Source organism: Rosa chinensis, chromosome 6 (genome assembly GCF_002994745.2).
Source record: "Rosa chinensis cultivar Old Blush chromosome 6, RchiOBHm-V2, whole genome shotgun sequence".
Taxonomy (NCBI): domain Eukaryota; kingdom Viridiplantae; phylum Streptophyta; class Magnoliopsida; order Rosales; family Rosaceae; genus Rosa; species Rosa chinensis.
The window spans coordinates 32,476,641-32,498,555 of NC_037093.1; the positions used below are offsets into that span (position 1 = coordinate 32,476,641).

The 21,915-nt window shown below is 38.9% G+C and overlaps 1 protein-coding gene across 1 annotated transcript; it reads right to left on the bottom strand.

Annotated features, from left to right (window-relative positions):
- Window positions 1-206: 206 nt before the first annotated feature.
- LOC112174374 (uncharacterized protein At5g08430) lies at window positions 207-9,829 on the bottom strand. The gene is made up of 11 exons (XM_024312132.2): window positions 9,642-9,829; window positions 9,115-9,194; window positions 8,728-8,915; window positions 6,815-7,697; window positions 5,685-5,797; window positions 5,183-5,242; window positions 4,471-4,521; window positions 3,433-3,503; window positions 2,019-2,269; window positions 1,525-1,623; window positions 207-920 (listed from the first exon to the last, which is right to left on the bottom strand). Exons 1-11 carry the CDS (start codon window positions 9,734-9,736, stop codon window positions 460-462), a joined length of 2,352 nt encoding a protein of 783 aa, XP_024167900.1. The 5' UTR covers window positions 9,737-9,829; the 3' UTR covers window positions 207-459.
- Window positions 9,830-21,915: the final 12,086 nt, after the last annotated feature.

The window sequence follows — 21,915 nt, forward strand, 5'->3', positions numbered from 1 at the left end:
TACTTGCGTCAAATGGAAGCAGAGATGGGTGATTTGAGGTCTCAAATATTCAGAGGCTTAGGAGTGATCAAACTCAATTACTTGCGATCAAATCACACAATCCTCCAAAAAGAGCTGAAGTGTCTTCAATGGTCTAAATGGTTTTCATAGTAATTTAACAAAAGAAACAACATTTTGAATGAGAATCACGCATCACACAAGCAATATACCCAAATTGCAACACATATAGCCCAAATTGCTGTCTACACTAGTACCTGATTGATTACAAAACTTACGCCGGACTTGCAACCGACAATAAAAATCTCATCAAACCTAATTTTTGGCACCCCCCGTTTGTACGAGGAATACGCCTCTAACATAACACGTAAACTAAATCATGAAACTTTCATTTATAATAGTTTTCTTTTTTCTTTTTTCTCTCTTCATAAAATTACTGTCAACAGCAAGTCAAGTACCAGTCTACAATTTGGAAGCATTTCTACATGTTGGAAAATTTCCGTGAATGGCATCATTGAGAAAGATTGCCTCCTCTTTGCTCTGACCCACTCTCCAAACCTTGTATCTTAATTCATTGCCACTCGAGACGCTCCATAGCTTTAGCAATGACAATTTATAGGGGCCCCTCATTTCACCAAGTGGACTCATACAATACCATAAATCAGAACCTGGGACTTCAAGTGCAGGTGTTTTAACTGAAACAATTACATCTTCATCGTTATCGCTCAACTCAATTACCTTAACTTCAGATGTGCTTTCACAGTTCATCCTTTCTAGTCGAGCTACTTTAGGTTCCTCTAGTTCTGCTGCCTGACCAGATGGAATGCAAGGAGACTGCTTGCAGTCATGAATCGTAGGAACTTTCTTTCTCCTAGATCTATCCTTTGCATCTTCCAGGTCTCTCTCATGGTCACCATTTGAACCTGTAGGAAAGTCAAGAAAATACACATACACATCAAACTACACAAGAAGAAAACCAAATGCAGAAATACTGCCCCTAAATGTGAATGCAGCATATCAGGAGTTTTGCAGAAACATTGTTGGATTGGGCGGAAGCAGGGGAGGCATAAGGATACTTATGAGCAGTTCTACTTTTTTTCACCCTAGAACAGTTGACATGTATTGATTAGAGAAGAGCAAATGTCAATGCCTCCTCTGTGATACTAGGCAGCAAACGACAAAATTCGTACTTGTCACCTATAACCTAATAGCAAATAACTTGAGAGATTCACTTGTTGTCCACTTGTCACCAACAGCATTGGAAATACCTCTAGACTATCTTTTGCAAACTGTTAAATAGTAATTTATAAAATTTGCGACCAACATGATCAAAGTTTGAATTATTCACCAACCAATTCATTCCATTTAATACTTTTTTTTTTCTGTTTCACTCATACAAGCATACCAGTTCATACCCAAAACTATTATTTACAAACTTAAAACCATTAGATATTACGGACCTCTCATATGCCCATTTAAAGAAAAATCAAGGACATGATCCAACTGAACAAAAAAAATAAACCATACCATCTATACTAGAGCTCTGTTCAAAGTTTGCTGAAGCCTGCTTTCTCTTACGTTTAGCTGCTGCACCCTCCAGGTCTCTCTCCTGGTCTAGCAGTGAACCTGCAGAATATTCAGCAAAATAAATGTCAAAAATCCAAACAATTCACATGCTCATCAAAGGAAAAAGCAGTGAATCTTGAAAAAGGAATGATACAACAAGAAGACCACTTACAACAAATCAGAGTGAATCTAATATTAAATCAAATTCAGGTTCATCACCAAACTAATTTAAAAGAAGAGTAGCATTTTATAACCATTAGAATTGTCAACATACTACAGTTTTACAGTTTGTGAATGAAAACCTTGTCGCTCAGAATAAAATTGTCAAAGTTGTCATGATCCAGAAACGTAGTTTCTAAATGCAAGCATGTCCAAGTTCTCATTGGTAAGTGGAAACAATGATGAACAAACTGTAGGAAACAATATCGTACAATTTACATAGATTTGAAACAAACCTGCAGGATCTGTTCTGCCATTTGCACGCCATGAGGTTCCATTGGCTAGAGCAGTGCCGGGAGTTTGAGGAGATTCTCTGGGGGCAGATTCGGAAGAGCCATCATTTCCTTGTTTATCCTGGCTTCTGGAGTACTCAAGAACAGGATCACATTTTTCTATGGCTGCAATTACTTCCGGAACCTCATTTAACAGCCGTGATTGTTCTGATGGTGTTTCAAGTAGCAGCTTCTTATTCATGTACGCATCAAGCGTATACAGAAAATATTGGTCAAGGTTCACTTTATTCTATCTTTTTTCATTTAATTTCAAACAAAACTTTTTATCAGAAACAAGGGAACAGTGGAAAACACCAGCCCGCTAAACTAATAAAATCATCAAAACCATGAGAGCATGCAGTACACTAGCAAGAACACAACAAATCACATCATAAGGAAACCTGAAGGCAATACAAACAAATAGGTACCCCTGTAATCCTGAACTAATAGAAACATCAAAACCATGAGGTAACACAGAACAGAACCTTTTCCAATAAATGGTCCACTTCTCCCTTCACATCGTCAAACTACGCCCAACAAAGTACATCTCCCAATATTTACACCTCCAACAATTCCTCTGAAGAACTTAAAAGTTCTCATATAGTAATGCATTGCACAGAGCTGAGTCATCCCAACTCAAACTAGCCTCCTAAAAAGCTTTGACAATAGAGATGCAGGGCAATCAAGCAGCAGGTGATCGAGTTAGTTTGAATGTTCAGGCCAAAGGTTAGTAAAGTTTCTTGTATCTGGGGTTTGAGATCCCTGGATACATAACCCAGCTATTTGTTAGTTCCTGTCTCCTGAAGATTGTCTGCTGAGTTTTGAGCCCAGGTCCATGAATCACGCTTTATGGGATTTCTAGCTACCAAAAGAAAATTACAGAGGAGGTCCCACCGATGGGTTAGTAGGAATAGTCAGGTCATGCTTTGCTCCCATGTGGTCCTGGGTTGAACCCCCGCAAGGTTACTCACATTGCTATTTGTTATAGTTTTCTGTCTCCTAGAGATTGTACAGTACAGGAGGAAGCCGCAGCCAAAGCTGCAGGTCCATAATGTGGGTAGCGGGGATTTCTGGGTATCAATAAAAAAAATAGCAAAGTTTCTTATCTGGAGGAGGTAGTCAACCTCACATTCTTTCTTATCCAAATAAAACCTAAAGATACGAGCACCCCCCCCCCACAAAAAAAAATTGATATGGGAAAGGTCATATTTATGTTCATGTTGCAAACATATGAAAATAGGTTTCATATACAATTTGAACTTCCGTAGATCTACAGGATTCTACAACTATGTATTATAACAATGTCAATAAATTAGAATTTTCCACATGTCATTGCTCTACCTTTGTTGCTATATTAATTAACTTAATAGAAGGATATTCTCTCCTCCATCCTTTTTCATTTGCCAGGTCAATGCGCTTCTGCAACAGTGTCAGTTCTCTTGCAAGCCACTGAAATTTTCAGCCAGATAATACAACAAGATAACAATATCAACAAGTAAGAACATTAAAATTTACATATACCAATAAAGATACAAATATATACTGGACAATACAAATGTCTTGGGTAGGATTTGAGCTTTAAAAAGCTGTTGGATAATTCATTGGCATTGCTAAAAATCATGGTGACAATCAAATAGGAATATTCCAAATACTAAACATTATATATTAAGAGAGTTCTGATCAAATTGAGAAACACCAATAGTAATATAAACTTACTTGAAATACCAGCACATACATATGTAATTCAAACCATACATAGAAAGGCCTACTGAGTAGATAGTCTAATTCATTCCATTGTAACCTAGTGCAGACTATAAATAGAAGCATTTACATAATGCAAAAGTTACATCTTTGATATTTTCAAAGGCTCACTATATAGTCTGATTCACTCCATAGTTAAATAAGTAGAAATTATAAACAGCATTGGAATGTCTTGATGGCAGTTGGCAGGACATGACCAAAAAGGGAACATGAATTCTCAAAGCCAATTTGGCTGAATTATGAAAACTATTAGTCAAAAAAGTTTCCAGGACAGTAATGGAAATGTTTTTTTTCTGTACTTCAATTTCTGAATGGAAAATTTGACTTTGACGTTTTCTTCAAGCAGATTTTCTGAAAAACATCCTGATGATGGTTGTTTATTTTTTACTCTTTCAGTTCACATCAGGTAAATAACTGTTTCTAACCTTAGAGAGAGAGAAAAAAAATCCTTCAGATATTTGTAGTTGTAGCATAAAGTTTCAGTTTGCCACTAATAGAGATTCAAATCACAATTAATGTCCACAAACAATGTGAGATGAAAATTTCGTAAGAATGCCTGCTGTCCATTTGCTAGACACCTGAAACTATTGCGAAATTTTGAATGAACTATGACTAAATCGAAATTCTATTTTTAGGTTGAAGCCAGAAAACATACGTGCTTTGTTATATTCTCATGTAGACTTCTAGCCTTCTGTTCAAGCTCCACCTATTAAACAAGAAAACCCAGGTTAACTGGTTGCAATACATACAATTACCGGCTAAAACCCCAGATATTGTACAAGCTTTATACAATTTAAATCTTAAACCAAAACGTAAAGACCACTGATACAATTATTAATGGAAACCAAATGCTTACAAAAAAAGAAACAAGTAGCAAGAGCATATATGGGTCTCTGCGGATGGCAACTGTCCATATGTAGGCAATCTAACTGACTAGATTTAAATGTATTCTTGCCACAACTACTTTCAATACAAAATCTAATGAACTAGATTCTAACGTATTCTTGTCTCAATTACTTTCCATACACAACCAGATTCTAATGTATTTTTTGCCTCAGTTACTTATGTAAATCATAAAGTGACTGGATGGTTTGTATAATTTATGGTTTGATTTTGGATATCTGAAAATGTTAAGTGTAGAAGAGATTTAAATGTAACCCATCTAATGATCAGATTAGAATATCTATGCAATTGTTTATAAAACTCAGAAATGGAGCACTTGACCGGGCCAAAAATAAAAACTAAAAAAAAATCCTTTTAAACTATGCTTGAAATAACTTAACTTACAATAGTTCAACAGCCTGCAACATCATTATAGGAAACACGATAAATTAATTACTACCTACGCATAAAATAACTCAACTTACAATAGTTGGCTTTTTAAGGAGGCCATCTTTCACTCTCTGATGCAAATCTTCACATTCTTCCTGCATGTAATACTCAACTAAGGTTTATTCCCTAAAGCAAAACTGCAAACTACAAACTTATAGTAACTTAAATTGATTCATAACATTGGGGACTGTAATTTGGCTTTAAATTAAAGAAGAATCTTTATGAAAATTAATAAGGAATGACAAGCGGAAAAATCAAAGTAGTAACGACCAGTAATAACAATGAACTTTTACAAGTCATATCTGACAAAACTTAGGTTCTCATTTCTTACATTGCTCAACTCCAGAATCTGGACAATCTCTGTTCCAACACAGAAACTTTACCTAATTCTCTCTTGTAAATTCTGTAGTATATATTTATAATTGGGGGGGGGGGGGGAGATAAAACCTTAAATAACTTTGACCATCTTATTGAAAATAATTGCCATTCTATATCCCTAATTAGAAAAGGAAAATCAAACAGTCACAATGATATTACCTTACAGAAGTCATCATCTGACAGCTTGGAAACAGGTAAATCTTTAAAATTGCTGAAAAATTGCATAAGTATTTCTGTATCCTCTCTGCCGTTCCTCAAAATTTCCTTTATACCTGTCAGGGTAAGAACAACACAAAACAGAACATTAATCATATAACGATGATACAATAAGCAAATTTGGCAGGATCACAGTTTGAGCATTCAAGAATCAGCAGCCTCTTCTTTGGAAGTGTTGAGCACATAAAAATTCCATATTGCATGCTTATCCTAATCCTTGGCTCCTTGCATGAGAATAATTAAGATCCTAGTGACTTAAATGAAAATCAAAAGCTAAATGCATTCTGAAACAAGGAGCATGCATATACACATATTGATTTTCTTTTGACAAAACCAGTTTCCAACGCTTTACTTTCCATTGACAATTCGAGCCATATATGTTGAAAAATGAACTCGATAGCCTTCATAAGTTATAAAGGAAGCTCAAGCTATATGCATGGTAATCTAAAAGGTCACTCTATCCAGTCAAGATTGTGTTAGCACAAATAGACATGCTTCAGTCTCAATAACATTAAATTAAACTAACCTGTTGCTGATAAGGTAAATTTCTCCAGTTTTCTCTACATTTATAACTTTATCTTTATGAATTTTAATATGGGAAGACAGCCTTTATGACAGACAAAATATAAATCTCAAAAGTTTAAGCTGTTAGGAAATGAGACAATAAGGTACGTTTAGTCTAGACCATTTCTCATGTCCATCCCGTGGAGACACTAACAAATGCAGACAGTGGGAAATGAGGATTGATTGTTTCGAACCTAGGGCCTCCTACAACCCAAAAATCTGATACCATGTTACACAAACTCTAGAACCCAAAAGTTTAATTTTTCAGGGAAGTTGTCAATCATATATTTCAAGATAACATTTAAGATCTTTTGTGTTGTCATGATAAGTTGTAACAGAAATGGTAATCTCTGCATAACAAGACCGATGGTACTCCCCCAAGCTAACACAAAGACAAAATCCCTACTAAAATATCATGGGATTTTTACTCTCATGCATTTCTGAAGACATTTGCAACAAGCAGAGTTGAACTTCTTAACATTCAGAAGCATACACCACTATGAAATTACCTTTAATTTGCAAGAGCTGGTGAGAATTTTTCTGTGAATAATCATTTGGGTCAGATTTGACTCTCACAAAACATCCTGTTACTTTCTCACCAAAAGTCTCAGGTTGCTTTAACAATTCCTCCACTAAGCTCCTCTTCAGGTACACAAGCTTGATGTTTTCAGGAACTATGGAAGCAAAACAGCTTTTCTGCACATCTGGTACTTTAGGGCTCAACTTGATCTGCCTTTTACAGGTACCCATAAAACTCTCATCTTTGTCTTCGGAACTACTTCCACTCTCATCCCCCTCTGTTGACTCTTCCAGATTGTCAGCAAAATGGGAAGTCAGAAGGTTATATATACTATTTTTATTCAATGTTTTCCTCCCTAAAAGAGACTGCAAGGTTGCATCGCAAAGTACTTTCTTCTTCTTTTCTGGGTCAAAAAGCTTGTTTTCTTTACAATAGTCTGTAACCACAGAGGTGACTTCATACTGTGACAACTCCTTGGATGTATCTTTACCCATAGAAGCAAGAAATTCTAGGAGAGACTTTGATCCCCATCCCATAAATTCTCGTTTCTCTGCTTCTACTTTTCTTTTCACTGCACACTGTTTTCCCTTGGATCTCTTCTTTTTGGCAACTGGCATGTATTCTTCTCCACTTTCCACTCCATCATAATCAGACACCTGAAGGTCACTTTCTTCATCGGATTCTGAAAATTTTTCTTCTTTCTTATAAATTATACTCGAATCAAAGTCACACACGTAATTCTTTCCCTTCTTTAATAACTTTTTCGCAGAGTAGACATGTTCTGCAGACAAGCGTTCTTTCTTTTTCATTACCTGCCAATACTCCTTAAATAAGTACTCGAATGTGTTTATATCTTTGAAGTCAACTCTGCCCTGAAAAGGAAAAGAACATACTGTGAGGTGAAAAAGAACACGAAAGTTATATTATATCATTGAACAAAAGAACTGACATGCTCCACTTCTGCACAAACAAAGAAACCGAAAAACAAAAATAGAAGAAGAAAAAACAAATGAGGAAAAAGGGGAAAAACATTTTGAGAAATAAATTATAACCAAAGTATGCCAAACCATGTAAATTTGTGCTCTTCCCATTTAGTTTTGTCTTATTGTTGAGAGTATATCCCACATCAGGAGGTTTTGTTTTAATAGAATTCCACAGGTACGAGGGAAATTTATTAATAAAAATTAACGATATTACAACTAACCCAAGGAGAACATGCACCAAAATCCCTCAAAGAGATAGTTAACAACAAAAACAAGGGAAACTCGCCATGAAAACTAGCGAAATCTGTTGCAAGGATGCTGACAAATCCTGGTGTTCCATACCCTAATTAGTAAACAGGTCCACATGGCGAATGGAAGCCTTGGCTCACAACTTAAAATGTCTACGGCCTCCAAGAAAAACTCTAATGCATAGGCTCTATGAAGTACAGGAAATGTAGATCTGGAGGCGAAGATGAGAAAATTATGTAGCAAGCTGAGATGTGTCAAAAAATAAAAATTACATTTACAACACTTCAAAAAGGAAAGAAAATTTTCTTAGTTGCCAACTTGCCATTGCCACTAAGCACAAAGGGTTAATTGACAAGGTTTTAACTACTTCCAAGTTTTTGTCTAGAATGAGTCTGATGGATTTATGTGACAGAATGTTGAATAGAGATATAAATATTAGTGGTCACATAGTATCCACCGAAGCCAGAGAATCACTAATATTTAATGTGCCATTTGATTTTCATTCTTCAAAAAGGGCATGGTAGCAAATAACAAATTTAAATACCTTGGAAAGTACACACACATACATGTCGGTATTTATTGTTAATGTATTTCAGTATTTATGTATGCCTAAGCTGTAAATGAAACTAAAGAGTCACCTTTCCTTATAATTAATCAGAAGAAATCATACCCCGTCAGAATCAGCATCCAAGTTTTCTTCTATGAGTACAGCAAGCTTCAAGCAATGATTGCAAAATCCTTTATCCACTTTAATAACCGCAAACTCAGAGTCACAGAGGCAGCGTCCGCATACAGCTTGTGGGCAGCAAAAGCATTGAAACTTTGCAGCCTTATGGCACATGAAGCAAGAATGCCATTCTGAAATTTAGCACTCATCTCAGTACGCGTCAAAGGGATACATTTCATGGACAAGAACAACATGTCTAGTCAGGTTTCATGCATAACATAACAGATTACACGCACCAAACTCTCACAATTCATCAACGGGACATATAACATTGACAATGACAAATCTGAATGATCATATGATAGAAAAGAAAAAAGATTAGCAGCTTACTGCAGTTCCAGCGCCGTGCAGTCTCCACAAAAGAGTCATCTTTTCCCGCACATTCCGGATGATAAGCTTTAAGACAACCCCTGAAAGATGTAAACACTATCTTTGAACCAAAAGACCCAAAAAGGAACCGGACCACTAAAAATTAACACTGTTCAAAAACAAGCCTTTGTTATTTAGCTAACTACTGCTAAAACACGGTGAAGTACTCAACTTTATCTATCACAAAAACATACCCATTTCATTTTTCATTTGATTATTCAACTGAGAACGAGACATATGCTACATTCCAAACATTCTTCATTTGCGTACATATTTGAAATCAATAGACAACTGACATGAAGAAATTGGAGTTAAGAAGAACAAGGTGAAGGCTTTGTTCAACCAAATGCATTGCAAGGAATCAAGAATGGTCATGCTTTGCAGAGACTTAGAGTAGCAAACGAAAACGATGTAGAGGATTTTGAAAAGCAAAAGACGAACAAACTTTTTTCAAGTGTGGAATTAGAGTAGCGAAGGAGGAGACTGACTTGTAGTCGCAGACCAAGAGGAGTCCTCCATCTTTGCAATAGAAGCAAACCTCCTCGCAAATCTCTTCCTTCTTTGCTTTACTCTTCCTCGGCATCGCAGGGCAGCACCGATTTTTTTTGGCGTTTAGAGTGAGTGAGCTCTTCGAACCCACGACGATGCCTTTCAGTGAATAATGGTCTTTTTTTTTTTTTTGTGGGTTAAAACAGTTCCGAGCGAAGTAGACCAAAACGCATGACACTGACAGTGTCAGATTAGTCGGTGAATGATGCTTTCTGTAAATGGTCTTGCTACAAATAACTGAGTTTTTCAAGACACGTGTTGAATTATCATTGGGGCGTTAAATCACATAGCAGTTTAAGATGGTTTGACGAGAGCACTTAAATATTTTTCTAAGTTGAAACGAAACAAACAGGGTGGTGCTTGGTTTTTACAAATGTTGACTCATAATGAAAGTCAAAGAAAAAAAATGACTCTAGGGTCTTTTAGGTCTTTATGTAACCCAAAAAGAAATTAAAGAATATTCAACTAAAGAAAATAATAGAGTCAAGTGACATAAGATAAATAATTTATTAATCACATTCACTTATTTCTAAAGAATAAACATGAATCAAAATGGAGAGAGTGAGAGCTCCTTTCTCCTGAAACGGATTAATATCTTGCAAATTTGCTTTTTATGATAACAATAACTTTATATTTTCTTCCTTCCTAAATTTATCACAAACTAAACAGCTATATAGTAGATATGTATTTGCATCAATTTATATATATATATATATATATATATATATATTACATGTGGCCAGATAGGGGCGGAGCTAGAAAATTTGTTCGGGGAATGGCCACCAAATAAAATTTAAATACAGAAATTCATTTATACCATTATTCAACTAACAAGAGTAGTTTTTATGGTAGAGCAACTAAGACAATCTGTTAACAAGAGAGCTCCCGAAAATTCGGCACTCCATATACCGAAACCTAAGGTTTTGTGTAGCAAAGCGGCGACGTCAGGTTTGATCCTGCCTGTCAGAGGACGTCTTATGGCGTCGTTCTCGTCTGGTACATGGACTGCGGCGAGGATTTTGATTTAGTGCTGGGTTTGAAGGCAAGGGCGACGTTAGGTCTGGTTTTGTGACGATTGTTGTATATGGAAGGCATCGAGTTGCAGGACAGTGGTGTGTGAGGCAGCGTCGACCTGGTTTTCTGTGGCGTGAAGCGCTTGGCGGGGCTTCGTGTTAGGACCTCCTCTTCCTTTGCTTGCAGGTGATCCCAAGTTAGATCCAAGGCGGTCTCTTTCCGGCTATCTTGATGGGGGAAGGTCGTGGACGGCCATCGGAGTGGTGATGGGTGGAGGCCGCATCTTCTGAAAGGTCAGAATCGGTCGATCTGGGGGTGGGAGGCGAAGGGTTTGGGTAGTGGTCTTTTGGGCCTCTACAGATCTGGGCTACAGATGCAGGCTGGTGAACTGGGCCTAGTTGGTTCAGTTCCCCTCTCCTCCAACACTAGGGTTGGGCTTGGTTTTGGGATTTCTGGGAGGCAACCTATCCTGCTCTTTACCCTATACTATTCCTCGAATGTTGCTGTGGCTGTGTTGAGTGTTGCGACCTACACCATGAAGGTCTTAGGCATCAAGATGTTCAATCCAGTGGTTTCATTTTAGGGCCTTGTAGGGTTAGGGAGTTTTTAATTTCTACATTTTGTTTCTGCAGTTCCTTAGGATTTTAGTTTTTTTGGAGTTTCAGCTTTGGATTTTAGTCGTTTTATTCGAGCATTGATTTGTAATATGAGGGGTCTTTGGACCTCTCAAGTTTGACCAAGTCAGATCGTATGATTTTAATATCAATGGATCAGTCTTCCGTTGCCTTCAAAAAAAAAAAAACTTTTATGGTGCAAAAATGGGTTAAGAAAAAAACTAGCTTTTTTTTTGGTCATGGGGGGAATAAGTTAAATTTATAGTATTTTCTTTTAAAACCTTTACATTGCAAAAAAAGTTTATTGGTCAGTTGAGAAATGTTGAGGGAGTGTTAGGTTCATAATTACCTAGTAATTATTCTCCTAATCTTGCACTTTTACTAAACCTTTGTGTTTATTTATATATATTTATTATGTTTTCCATATCATGCTAGGAAATAATGGAAAATCTTGGAAATGCTCTAAAAACTCAACTTTAGCACATTTTCATACTCCGGCTAGGAGAAACCGAGTTATACAAGGAAGAAGGAGCTACAAACTGACCAAATGAACTCCAAATGAGTTGAAACTTTCCAGATCCATTCTAGACATCCTAAACATCATTTGTTATGAATAGTAAAAGACTAGTTCGGAATGAAAGGCCTTCAAAAAATTGGTACAAATTTTTGCACTAGAAGACAAAAACTGCAAAACAGGACCTGTACTGATTCCGGCAGCATTTTCGGCCACACCACGGTGAACTGAGCTCTGAAATTTTACCAGGATGATCTGTACTCAGGGACGAACATTTGGTATGCAAAAGTCAAAGGCCAATTTCTAACTCTCTGCGGAGATTCAATTGAAGGAAGAAAGGAGAAGAAAGTGAGCAAAAGGACAAAAAATGGGTCAACGGTGGTTAACGCCGGATTCCCTACATTTCCGGCCGAGTTGGCCAGCCGAGAACATGTGTAGAGGACAAGGAAGAGCTGATTAGGGTTAGAGACTTTAGGTGGGAAGACTTTAGGTCTAGGTTATTTTAAAATTCAAAATTTGAAAGATGACAATGGGTCTTATTCTTACATCTTACACTTTTGTCTCTCATTTATTACCTTGTTCCCCTACACAATGACCCTTCTACCCTTACTTTTTCTCCTCCATCAAAATATCTATGGGCTTCCTAGGTCATTTCTATGTGAAGTCAAAAACTAGATCCACATTTTGTGCTTACACATTTGTCAATCACATCTAGCTCTTCATTCCTTTTGATCTCCACCCTTGATTTGAATTTCCTTGGCCTTTAAATAGCTCATTCTCTCTCCCCAAAACCGTGCATCCCCTTGGCTCCCTCATTTTGGAGCATCAAAATCTCTCTCTTCTTTAGTTTTAGGTTAGTTTTTCATACCTTGTACATAGTTATTTGAGTTTTGTGTAAGAGAAAGGTGTGTAGCCACTTAGGTTTCACCAAAACCGAAGTTTCTACACACTTTGATCAATCACTTCTCTTGTTTCTCACATATTCAAGCCTTGTTCTTACTTTTCTTGAGATTTTGTGGATTTGTATAGTGATTTGGGTTCTAAAAACCAAAATCCCTATACTTTGAAGCATTTCTCTTCTCATATAGCATCTAGGAGGCAAGGGAGACATCTTGTGCTTTCGATTTGGCTCCAAAAAGAGCCAAACCCATGGGTATATCACTTGTTCTCCACTCTTTGCTCTCTTTTATTTGTTATTTATGATGTTTATGGCTTGTAGTTGTGTAAATATGAGTTGTGAGTAGTTGAATTTGGGGCTAGGTCCAAACTTGTGCACAAAACAATGTAATCTTTATGTTCTTTGATGTTTATGTATGTTTTGAATCTTTTGGCTACTATACTTTCATGTAACCTAAGTATGTTTATAGATTTATCACCTAGAAGCATGCTTTAGGAAATTAATGAATCGGAAACATGAACTAGATAAACTCTTGATTCCGCGAGCATGTGTAGCTAAATAGGTGGTGACTTAGCTTATTCCTACGCGAAGAACTAAGTTGCCTGAATTTCTTACCTTGAAATTAAAGCATGATGTTGTGAGTTTAGGTTCTAGAAGAATTTAGGCTTACGGCACCATAGGCCATTTAGGATCCGGAAGATTTGAATGGTATAAAGGTTGTGTAATTTAGCTTTGCTTCAAAAGAGATTGTTAAATTGCATGACTAATTGGTTTCTTGGTAGTTTCACCAAAGCACTAAGGGGAAATTTATCAAAGCATGTTGTTACAATAATTTGGGGTTTTATTATGTGCGTGAGTAAGGCTAGGTGTGATGTCTAAGTCTCTATTTCTCTCTTACATCAAAGTCTCTATTTTTATTTGCTTACTTTATTTTTGTGCAACTTAATTTACTTCTTAATAATTAAAATCAACGAAGCCGATTCACCACTTTACCATTGTAAATATCATTATTTATAGTTTTGGCTTCCAAAGGGCCGAGACTGACAAGGCCCGCCCCGGATTCCACCCTAGAATCTGAAGTGGCCCTGCGGGACCCACTTTTAAAGAAGGTTTACCAAAAAATTTCGGCATAACCTCCCTTAAAAATGGACAACCCATAAACCTGTGGAAAACAAATTTCACTTCTAATAATCCAACCACATACTCCTGGAGCCACCTTGCTCCCATAATTCCACCAACTCAAACTCAGAAATAATAATAGTGTATTAAATATTTCAAGTCTAAGAAACTCCAAGATTAAAGATACTACAATTCACCAAAGTTAGGTCGTGGACCTCAAATATAATTCCTTACAAGTCTAGGTCACAAATCCCACAGTAATCAAAGCAATTCTAGGAACGTAAATTAACATAGAGTACAGTAGGCTAAACAAGTAACCTACAAAATATAATGACGGAAGCGGATGCGGTCACTATGGCTCACTCCTGAACGCCGAGCAGTAACACTGTAAACTGGGCATTTGAAACCGAAGGGCCCAGGGGAAAAGTAGACGAAAAACACATTAGCGTGAGTGGACCAAAAATAAACAATTTAAAAGAAAAAGGATTTCATACTTTCCCCATTTATTTCTCTATAAACTCCCGATGCCTGCAATGTTTTAAGGAAAACAAAACAAGAGAAGTTATGTACAAGAAAAACCGACTAGCCCCGCTAGTCACAAACTAAATAAAAAGATTCGAACTCCGGTACTCAAGAAAATAAGGCCAGCCCCGCTGGTTAAACGGAAACCGAACTAGCCCCGCTAGTCAAAATAATAAAGTGAGTAGGGGAAGACGATAGCCATACGAGTGAGCCTCCCAGGCTTGGGTGATAGCCTCCCAGGCTAAAGTACTCCCATTACTCCCGTAATATACCCTTACGCTACTAAGTGTAGCGATAGGATACTGGGCTTTAGAATTACTGTCACAGAGACAGTAACCAGCGCCACAAAGGCGGAGGCCTTCGGTGATCCCATCACCTCGCCATAAAGGCGGAAGATCAAAGCTTGCAATGATAAGTCACCCAAAGTATGGCAAAAGAAAATCCGAAAACCACAGTAAAATCATAAATACATAAGGCTTCCCCAACTCTCGCAAAAGAATCCCATGACGTGTCCCACATGCCAAGATAAACTCAAATTCAAAAATAAATAAGAGAAAATAAGCATAATCCAATGACGTGACCCCGCACGCCATAAAATCTTCAAATAATCGAATATCCAAAACCATTTCCGAAAATAACCATATGCTCGAGAAAGTAATACGATAAACAAATTATCATCTCGGAAACAAATAAATAAATGCATGCATCATTCTTTGAAAATAAAACTCCACTCACAGTATATGGTCAATCCTGACGTCGCTCGGTATTTTCCTCGTACGAAGACTCCTCGTCCTGTAATAATAGCACTAGTAAAAATGTATTTACAGGACGGAAATTAACTTTATGATAATTAGAAATTGAAATTCAAAACGTCCCCCTTCAAAATCCAACTTCTCAATTCACATCGAATCCATCCGTAATTCTCCAATAATATTCATTTATCGATATATAAATTCCAGAGTAAATTCGAAAGAAATTTGGCGATCGAATTCACGTAAATCGATAATTAACCATTTATACTCAATTCGTAATTCCACCAATTTCCACCAAACTTCATGTATAAAATTCTACAATCATTATAGGATTTTTGGAGCCAAAACAGTAATTAAAACTCAGCTCTATGAGCCAACCACAGTGGCCGTGCGTGGGGCCCACACGCCAGCGACCACTACCTCCGATGGCAACCAAATTTTGGCAGCACCACCTACTCAACAGACCCCACCTCTTTCTCAACTACAACAAGTTCCAATTTTACCTTTAAACAGTCGAATCTGGCCGGTGAAGATAACCTAGAAAACTTAAGAACCCTAGAATGTCGATTCAGCCTCTACACAGCAAATTGGAATACAAGACCTTAGGGGAAATGATCTCCAGCAAAAACCTGACCTTCGACGCCGGTTTGGTGACCGGAGATGGCCGGAATCGTCAGAAATCGGCAAAAACTACAAGTTGCTACAGTAACCTTCCCAGCTCAAAATCGAGCTCCTCCGGCCAAATTTCTGCAAAACACCACCACATATACAACAAGGGGAAGGAGATGAGCTTGGGGATAGCCAGATTTCGTCGTGGGTCGGCCGGAGGGGGAAGAAATCAAAGGAAGAAAATCGGGGCCGAAGAGGAGGAAGGGTCGGGGAAGAAGAAGAGAGAGTTACCGGGGGCTAGGTAAAATTTCTGAAAATGGAAATCTACCAACAGTAACTTCCATATTTATATTAATTACCATGAACAGTAACTTCCACATTTTAGGCCATAACTTTCACATACGAATTCCAATTTTTACGTACCACATATGCACGCACTCGGTTTAACGTTCTCTACAACTTTCATGAAGGAAATTTTCTCAAATTGTTAACCCATAAAAAGTCAACTTCTAGCACCCCCCCCAAATGATAAAAACTGAAACTAAGGACGGTAAAACATAAAGAAATTCACTTCGACACAGATAAAGGGTAAATCGAAGACGGGGCGTAACAATTCACCCCCCCTAAAAAACATTTCGTCCTCGAAATTTACATACCTGTCAGAACAGATGGGGGTACTATCGTCTCATTAGGTCTTCCGGTTCCCAAGTAGCTTCTTCCACCAAATGATTACTCCACAATACCTTAACTAAAGGTATCGTCTTGTTTCTAAGGACCTGCTCCCTTCTATCGAGTATCTGGATCGGTTTCTCCTCATAAGTCAGATCCTCCTTCAATCGAATAGGCTGTTCTTCTAAGTCATGAGAAGGATCAGCAATATACTTGCGGAGCAGGGACACGTGGAAAACATCATGAATTTTTGATAACCTCGGAGGTAGTATTAATTTGTAAGCAACTGGGCCAACTCGCTCCTTAATCATAAAAGGTCCAATATATTCCGCATTCCAAATCTTACCACGCCCTTCCAAGGGGACAATTTCAAGAATACCCAATCACCTTTTTGAAACTCCAAGTCTTTTCTGCGGTTATCCGCATAACTCTTCTGTCTACTTTGAGCTGCCCTGAGTTTCTCATTGATCAACTTAACTTTTTCAGTGGTAATCCGTACTATCTTTGGGCCTATGAGCTTTCTTTCTCCTACTTCATTCCAACACAATGGAGTACAGCACTGTCTTCCATAGACAGCTTCGTAAGGAGCCATGTCAATACTGGAATGATAACTATTATTGTAAGCGAACTCAATCAATGCCAAATGGCTATCCCAACTTCCTTTGAATTGCATAACACAAGATCTCAACATGTCCTCCAAAGTTTGGATAGTTCTCTTTGATTGCCCATCAGTCTGTGGATGAAATGCAGTGCTAAAACTCAGCCCAGTACCCAAAGCTTCCTGTAGACTCCTCCAAAATTTTGAAGTGAAACGAGGATCTCGATCAGAGACAATAGAAACAGGTGGCCCATGAAGTTTTACGATTTCATTCACATAAAGTTCCGCTAGCTTGTCCATCCCGTAAGTCTTGTTGACAGGTAAGAAATAAGCAGACTTAGTGAGTCGATCCACAATCACCCAAATACTATCATGACCATTACGAGTTCGCGGAAGACCCGAAACAAAATCCATGATGATGTGCTCCCACTTCCACTCCGGAATAGGCAACGGCTGTAGCAATCCCGAAGGTTTCTATCTTTTTGCTTTTACCTGTTGGCACACCAAGCACCTACTCACATATGCTGCAATTTCTCTCTTCATATTTCGCCACCAATAGTATGGTTTTAAAGTTCAGTACATTTTTGTCCCGCCAGGATGTATAGCTTAAGCAAAACTATGAGCCTCTTCCAAAATTTCTCGTTTAATATCACGAAGATTAGGTACACATATTCTATTTCCAAACATTAAGGCTCCATCTCTTCTGAGAGTAAAGTCCGTTCTAGTGCCATTACTCACTACTTCTTTTAATTGTCTCAGATAGTCATCTTCATCTTGTGCCTCCCGCACTCTATCAATGAGAATCGGCCTCACATGGAAGCTAGCTATCAATGCTCCAGACTCTTTCTCAATCGTCAAATTAACCCCCGTAGATCGTAATTCATAAAGTAAAGGAACTCGAACTGCCTTCAAATGGGCTAAAGAGCTAAAGGGCTTTCGACTAAGTGCATCAGCTACCACATTTGCCCTTCGTGGATGGTACTCAATAGTGCAATCATAATCCTTAATCAACTCTAACCACCTCCTTTGCCTAAAATTTAAGTCCCTTTGGTTAAGTAGATACTGGAGACTTTTACGGTCCATGAAAATCTGGCATCGTGCCCCATAAAGATAGTGTCTCCATAATTTAAGTGCAAGTACTACAGCAGCAAGCTCAAGGTCATGAGTCGGGGAGTTCATTTCGTGAGGTTTCAGCTGCCTAGATGCATAGGCAATCACATTTCCATGCTGCATCAACGCACAACCTAAGCCTTGTCTTGAGGCATCACTGTAAATCACATACTCCCCGCTATCATCAGGTAATGCCAGAACTGGGGCACTAGTTAAACGTCGTTTGAGTTCTTGGAAACTTTGTTCACACTCCTCTGACCAAACAAATTTAACACCCTTCCTGGTCAATTTAGTGAGGGGAGCCGCAAGTCTAGAGAAATCCTGAACGAACCGCCGATAATAACCGGCTAAACCTAAGAAACTACGAATTTCTGTTACGGTGGTAGGTCTTCCCCAATTCAAAACTGCTTCCACCTTTTGAGGATCCACACTAATACCTTCAGCTGACACCACATGACCCAAAAATCCTATGTTGTTAAGCCAGAATTCACACTTACTCAACTTGGCATATAATCTAGCCTGCCTCAAAGTCCCAAGTACTAGCTTCAAATGCTTAATATGAAGCTCATCACTCTTGGAGTAAACCAGAATGTCATCAATAAACACAATCACAAAACGGTCCAAGTATGGGCGGAATACTCGATTCATGAGATCCATAAAAGCTGCAGGAGCATTGGTTAACCCAAAAGGCATCACTACAAACTCGTAGTGACCATAGTGTGATCAAAAAGCAGTCTTGGGTACGTCGGACTCTCTTATCCGTAACTGGTGATAACCTGTCCTCAAATCAATCTTAGAAAAGACTTTGGCACCCTGCAATTGATCAAATAAATCATCAATCCATGGTAATGGGTACTTGTTCTTCACTGTGACCTTATTCAATTTTCTATAATCAATACACAATCTCAAGGTGCCATCCTTCTTCTTAACAAAAAGCACTGGAGCACCCCAAGGAGACACACTTGGCCGAATGAAACCTTTATCCAACAACTCCTATAACTGGGTCTTTAACTCTTTTAATTCTGCTGGGGCCATTCTGTAAGGTGCCTGATATATAGGTGTAGTACTAGGGAGCAATTCAATGGTAAAGTCTATTTCTCTTACTGGAGGCAAACCAGGTAGTTCATCAAGAAACACATCCAGAAACTTCCTGACAACAGGAATATCCTCAATATTCAACACCTCCCTCTTTGTATCCACAATGTGAGCCAAGTAAGCCTGACAACCTTTATTCAAAAGCTTTTAAGCTGTAATGGCCAAAATCAGGCAAGAGGAGAGAACGTTCCGCTCACCACGGAAAGTGATTTCCGGTTTTCCTGGACTTTGAAACACTACTTCTTTACGGAAACAATCAACCAATGCACCATATGTCTCCAGAAAGTCCATCCCTAGAATTACATCAAACTCAACAAGATCTAGAGGAATTAGGTTGGCCTCCAGGCAAAAACCATCAACCATTACCCCACAATTATTAAAAACCCATTCTATCTTAAGTGCTTCTCCCGCAGGTAAAGAAACATACCACTCGCCTATAAGGAGTGATGACGGTACATTTGCAAAACATGCGAATCTACTTGACATAAAAGAGTGCGTCGCACCGAGATCAATTAAGGTTAAAACAGGTTGATTAAAAATAAACAACGTACCAATGATAACCTTCGGTGAATCACGGCCCTCCTGCTGGGTCATGGCGTGCAGTCAAGCATGTGTCACAGGACGACCTCGCTGAGCCCTGCCCTGTTGAGAACTAGCTTGGCCTACCGAGCTAGTGCTGGCACCGCTAGTCGACCCGCTCGCAGAGGACTGACCAACAGTCTGAGTGGGGGTAGATCTGGCTCCCTGAGTCAAAAAGGGCAATCTCTCCTGAAGTGGTCCTGCTGACCACACATAAAACATCCCACTGTCTGATACTGCCCAAACTGAGCTGACTGGCTAGTCGAAGCCCTACTCGAACCACCATGATAACTCTTGGACCTCTCAAGCTGCCCAGACTGTTGTCCACTAAACTGACCCCGAGAGAATCTCCTGACACGTCCCTTGAATCTAGTACGGGACCACGAACTGGAACCACTGCTCTTTCCACTACCTATTGAAGAACCAGAACCAGATGTGGAAGTAGCCCTCTTGGATGGACCCTAGCTAGGGCCACCAGGATCCTTAGGGTGAAATCTGGCAGGTGAGTCCGACTCAATGTCCATGGCATAAGATACTGCCTCAGCAACACTTCGGTACGGTGTGCCAAACATCTTATCCTTAAACTTTCCTCCAAGTCCCAAGACAAATCTACGAATCTTACTCTGCTTAGTACGAACCAAATCCGGCATATGGTGAGCCAAGGAGAGAAACTCATGCTCAAACTCTAACACTGACTGATCGTCTCTCTTCTCCAGACTCAAGAACTGGTCCTGCATCTGATTAAGGTGGGCATCACTAAAGTACCGTCCATAGAAATGGGTCTTGAACATATCCCATGTCATCGGGCTAGCATTTGCAGGGTCATTGACAACACCAGTCCACCAATGCCAGGCGGTATCCTCAAGGAAATGTACTGCCAAATTCACTTTCCTGTCCTCTGGAAGGTCTATTTATACTCAATTCGTAATTCCTCCAATTTCCACCAAACTTCATGTATAAAATTCTACAATCATTATAGGATTTTTGGAGCCAAAATAGTAATTAAAACTCAGCTCTACGCGCCACCACGCGCCACCCACAGTGGCCGCGCGTGGGGCCCACACGCCGGCGACCACTACCTTCGATGGCAACCAAATTTTGGCAGCACCATCTACTCAACAGACCCCACCTCTTTCTCAACTACAACAAGTTCTAATTTTACCTTTAAACAGTTGAATCCGGCCGGTGAAGATAACTAGAAAACTCAAGAACCCTAGATTGTCGATTCGGCCTCTACACGGCAAATTAGAATGCAAGACCTTAGGGGAAATGATCTCCAGCAAAAACCCGACCTTCGACGCCGGTTTGGTGACCGGAGATGGCCGGAATCGTCGGAAATCGGCAAAAACCACAAGTTGCTACAGTAACCTTCCCAGCTCAAAATCGAGCTCCTCCGGCTGAATTTCTGCAAAACACCACCACATATACAACAAGGGGAAGGAGACGAGCTTGGGGATAGCCGGATTTCGTCGTGGGTCGGTCGGAGGGGGAAGAAATTGAAGGAAGAAAATCGGGGCCGAAGAGGAGGAAGGGTCGGGGAAGAAGAAGAGAGAGTTACCGGCTAGCTAGGTAGAATTTCCGAAAATGGAAATCTACCAACAGTAACTTCCATATTTATATTAATTACCATAAACAGTAACTTCCACATTTTAGGCCATAACTTTCACATACGAACTCCAATTTTTATGTACCACATATGCACGCGCTCGGTTTAACGTCCTCTACAACTTTCATGAAGGAAATTTTCTCAAATTGTTAACCCATATATAAAAAGTCAACTTCTAGCACCCCCCCCCCCAAATGATAAAAACTGAAACCAAGGACGGTAAAACATAAAGAAATTCACTTCAACACAGATAAAGGGTAAATCGAAGACGGCGAGACTATTAATTTGTAAAAAGATATACTCGCATGTGCTTTCTAGGTTTTATTTTCGTGGTAATCTAGCTTAGGGTAGAGTTACTCAATCCCTTGGGTACGATACTCTTTACTTTTTCTCTTTACTAAAACTTGACCTCCTATACTTGGGAGTAGGAGACATCATACACCAAATTTATACTTATTACTTATTTTATACTCAATGATGTCCCCAACAGGGAGGCCATGGCCACCTTTTGCAA

Excerpts from the sequence above, each read along its gene's own strand:
- LOC112174374 (XM_024312132.2), bottom strand. The coding sequence starts at position 9,736 with ATGCCGAGGAAGAGTAAAGCAAAGAAGGAAGAGATTTGCGAGGAGGTT. Across the intron at positions 9,195-9,641 it reads CTCTTGGTCTGCGACTACAA|GGGTTGTCTTAAAGCTTATC; the intron begins GTCAGTCTCCTC and ends TACATCTTTCAG. Across the intron at positions 921-1,524 it reads ACAGAGCTCTAGTATAGATG|GTTCAAATGGTGACCATGAG; the intron begins GTATGGTTTATT and ends ACTTTCCTACAG.